A 4,807-nucleotide genomic window follows, 5' to 3' on the forward strand; every position below is an offset into this window, starting at 1 on the left:
GTGGTGATCCCCATTGGGGGGGGGGGGGGTTAGTGCCCTTCATTTCTCATTGATACTTTTTAAAGTGTTTTACAGAGTAGATCTGCCTTAAACAGATGTCGTGTGCGAAAACTCAGTTTTACGTTGTCAATAAGGGGCGCGACCACTTAAAGTGCCTAGGGCAGCACGAAGGCAAAATACAGCCCTGTATATATATATATATATATATACACATATATATAATATATATATATATTTATTTATATATATATATATATATATATATAGTTTTATTTATATATATATATACATATATATATATATAGTTTTATAATATATATATACAATTTTATATATATATATATATATATATATATATATATGTGTATATGTATATATATATATATATATATATATATATATATATATATATATATGTAAAAATAAAACACTGTATATCTGCCTGCCCATTGCTCAGAGCTGATGCAGAGTCCTCCTGGAGCTGTGGAGGTGCAGTGTGAGGGGTGCCTGTCCCTCACCCCTTGGGTGCATGTTATTGATAGTGTCTAGGATGCTGGTACTGGGAGGAGGCTGTCATTACCTGACGTAAGAAGTGCTCCTCTCTATATAAAGCTCCTCTCCTCTCCCCACACTGTGGAGCTGGCATGCTCAGCGATGGAGGCTGGTCTGGAGCTGCAGGCTGGGGGAGCAGTGCAGTCTGCCCTCGCCTCCCGCTTTGTGATTCTGTGTGATTCTCGCAGCCTATGCAGAGTTCAGCACCAGGGACAGCGCTGTCTGGCAGGCTGAGGTGCAGAGTTTTCTGTCTGCCATCTCCAGGCTCACATTTTCCTTGATTGCAGGAATTGTGGAAATCTGAGAATGCCTGTGCTGGGGATTGATATAGATCCTGTCCAAACTTCCTGCCATGCTGTGCCCTCACTGCCACATCACCGGATTTTGGTGGAGCACCAGCCTGGTGAGTTTGTGGTGACTGCTGAGCTACTATCCCCAGGATCTGGATGGAGCATTTTGTAAAGAGAGACTCCTCTATTGTTATCTCTTGTTCTCATGCTACCACAAATGAGGATGGAGTGGAACATCACTGTCACTGCTAATGGGAGCTCAGGGTCAGAGAACTTAAGCAAGCACAGAATTTCTGTATTTAGTGTCCTCATCTTAACTCTGCTGGCTATGCTGGTAATTGCTACCTTCCTATGGAATGTGTTAGTGTTAGTGACCATACTGAGGGTCAGGACTTTCCATCGGGTTCCTCATAATCTGGTGGCATCTATGGCGATATCAGATGTGATGGTGGCTGCCCTGGTGATGCCCCTCAGCTTGGTTCATGAGCTGAATGATCGGCGTTGGAGATTGGGTAGAGTACTCTGTCATATTTGGATCTCCTTTGATGTACTGTGCTGTACAGCCAGCATCTGGAATGTAACAGCCATTGCCTTGGACAGGTACTGGTCCATTACAAGACATTTGGAATACACTTTAAAGACCAGAAAGCGGATATCTAACATAATGATCTTACTGACATGGCTTTTATCGTCAGTAATCTCCCTGTCTCCCCTTTTTGGATGGGGAGAAACCTATTCAGAAATGACTGAAAAGTGTCAAGTTAGTCAAGAACCTTCTTATACAATCTTTTCCACCTTTGGAGCATTTTATCTTCCACTTTGTGTGGTTCTTTTTGTGTACTGGAAAATCTACAAAGCTGCAAAATTCAGAATTGGATCAAAAAAGACGAACACAATCACCCCAATGCCAGAAGTGATTGAGGTGAGTCCGTTCTTCATTATCAATAGTCCTAAAATGTAACCTCAAAAGGATCTGATGAGATTGTCAGCCCATATGTCATATAAACCTGAGCTGTTTATTTTACAGATGCTGCAGAGGATATTACATGTAACTGTTGCTTTTGAACTTCTTTGTTGCTTTTTGAACTCCTTTGTTGCTTTTTGAACTTCTTTGTTGCTTTTGTCACAACTCCTTTAGTGATGTTAAGACACATTTTGCTGAATTACTAACTCTTGTCTGCTGCACTGGCGAGCTCTTCTGTACTACATCTGTATGATTTACCATCTTCATGTCTGGATCACAGATACCTGCAGAATATGTGTCTTTCTTATGCGACACATCTATCCAGTCTTACAAGGATCCATATAGTACATAAATTCTTACTATTGATAAAAACCTGCATATTTAAATCCCTAATTACATGGCACTAACATAACATTTAAGCATGCAGCCTGCATTTTATGTGCTTGTTACAACATATCAATCTATATGTAATTGCATGTGATGATGTTATGCCTACAGTAAGCCGAGTATGGACCTTTGCAGATTTTTGTGCAAATATCATTCATTTTTCAGGCCATCCCAATGAGCATATATTCCTGGAATGCTTCAGAGTAATGTGCAAAGCCAAGTCCTGCACTGTTTTTGCTATCACTGTAAAGTCTCATAATTGCATTGTTTGTTTTGGCTATGATGGGCACCAATATATCAGCACTAGTACCCTATGGTTCTGTGCTTTGAGCCGCCTCCATCAAGTGTGCCAAATGTAGTTAATTGCAAACCCTTTTTTCACACCTTGGTTTCAAAATGGGAAATGTATGTCCCACATATATGTATATATATATGTAAAAGAAAAAAAAAATTAAAATATATATAAATACTGTATATATATATATATATATATATATATATATATATATATATATATATATATATATATATATTAAGCATATATACAGTATTTATAGATATATAAATATATATATATTTTAATTTTTATTTATTATATCTATATATATATATGTAAAAGAAAATAAAAATAATAAAAATTAATATATATATGTATTTATACTTACATATATATATATATATATATGTATATATATATATATATATATATGTATCTTATTATTTAATTTTTTTTAAAATTATGCAAAAGTGTAATATCTTACTTATAGCACTGCATGTGCCAATTCGCATAAGGCTGAACTGTGCATTAATATGGACATCACATGCACCTGTACTAATGCATGCAAGGCAATGTACTTCAGATCTGATCTTAATTCTGTGGTTGCCTCTGACAGGTGAAAGAAGCATCTCACCAGCCCCAAATGGTCTTCACCGTCCGTCACGCCACTGTCACTTTCCAGACAGATGGAGACACATGGAGAGAACAGAAGGAGAAAAGGGCTGCGCTTATGGTGGGGATTCTCATAGGGGTCTTTGTCCTTTGCTGGATCCCATTCTTCATTACTGAACTGATTAACCCCCTGTGTTCTTGCGACATACCTCCCATTTGGAAAAGTATATTTTTATGGCTGGGGTACTCAAATTCATTTTTCAATCCTTTGATCTATACAGCATTTAACAAAAACTACAACAATGCATTCAGAAATCTCTTCTCCAGACAGCGGTGATGACTCTCTGTGATGTGCTGGAATTTACTTGAGCAAGCATGTGTTAACCAACCATTGTGTCTTCATCCAAGAACCTCGCTATTACGACTGCTGCCTGTTACTAGGAAGAACTGGAATGCTTTAACTTGTATGGAGTCCAAGAGGAAGATAATAAATTCTGTTGGATATACAGTAGATGAGACTATTGAGCGGATGGCAAAATGATTCAAATAAAGTCTTTGAAAGTTTTGAATGTTTTTGCTTAATTGATTGTTCATTGTTTGTATTTTTCCTTCTTGCTATAATTACTGGTGATGGGTGAATAGTAACTATTCGTGTTTGTACAATGCATACTGAATACCAAGTATTATTCCAATAATCGTCACAACAAGAAAAATGCTCAGATTCCCCACTGACTTGCATTATTTTTGTTATTCGTGATGAATACCGGAATAATACGTTGGCATTCGTTACAAATACAGTGCCACCTCAATTTACGAGTAACTTGGTGTGCGAGTATTTGCCTATATGAGCAAAGTTTGCTGTAAATTTGTAACTCAGTTTACGAGCAATCTTTGCTGTACGAGCAAATACTTATTGCACACATTTCCAGTTCCGTACTTTCACCGCGCTCTGACCCGCTCTTGCAGTCCGCACAAACACATACAGACACAAACACACACATATTATGCTCACCTTATCTTCTGTTCCATCGCCAGCCTCCTGGTTCTTGTAGTTCACCGGTACAGGATGTGTATTGGGGTAACCATCATGACAATGGAGGAACTTCCGCTGTCAGCCGCTTCTCAAAGGCACCGTGCTGCCAATCAAAGGCAAGCGGCTCATGCCTTTGACTTCAGCGTGCTGACAGCGGAAACTCTGGCATTGGTCGCGATGGTTACCCGATACACATCCTGTACCGGCGGACTACAAGAACCAGGAGGCCGGTGAGGGAATGGAAGGTAAGGTGAGCATAATATGTGTGTGTGTGTGTTTGTGCATGTTTGTGCGTGTGTCGACTGGTACAATAAGGGACCAGGATGGGACATTGAACAAGTTGTGGAACAAATTGTCTGAGCTTCCATTATTTCCTATGGGAAATTTTGGTTTGCTAGACGAGCAACTTGGTTTACAAGCAAACTCCCAGAACGGATTGTTCTCGTAAACCAAGGTTCCACTGTAATCCAAACATGAATAGTTACTATTCGCCCATCACTAATAATTACCATTTTACTACATCCGTGCAAGAGATTCTGCAGTAGCTAGATACGATGATACAAATTCTAAAGTTGATCTATCGTTAGTGATCATCCAAGGACCTTCAAAATGCAAGTCCTTAAATCTTGACCCTTAATCTATAATAAAGATCCTTCGACCTGCCACCTTGTTTAGAACGAATCATTGCATAT

General features: G+C 38.7%; 1 protein-coding gene across 1 annotated transcript; it reads left to right on the forward strand.

Moving 5' to 3' along the window:
* The first annotated feature begins 646 nt into the window (after positions 1-646).
* HTR5A (5-hydroxytryptamine receptor 5A) lies at positions 647-3,651 on the forward strand. Its single transcript, XM_075316738.1, has 2 exons — positions 647-1,764; positions 3,087-3,651. Exons 1-2 carry the CDS (start codon positions 1,048-1,050, stop codon positions 3,417-3,419), a joined length of 1,050 nt encoding a protein of 349 aa, XP_075172853.1. The 5' UTR covers positions 647-1,047; the 3' UTR covers positions 3,420-3,651.
* The last annotated feature ends 1,156 nt before the right edge of the window (positions 3,652-4,807 follow it).

Source organism: Anomaloglossus baeobatrachus, chromosome 6 (genome assembly GCF_048569485.1).
Source record: "Anomaloglossus baeobatrachus isolate aAnoBae1 chromosome 6, aAnoBae1.hap1, whole genome shotgun sequence".
Taxonomy (NCBI): domain Eukaryota; kingdom Metazoa; phylum Chordata; class Amphibia; order Anura; family Aromobatidae; genus Anomaloglossus; species Anomaloglossus baeobatrachus.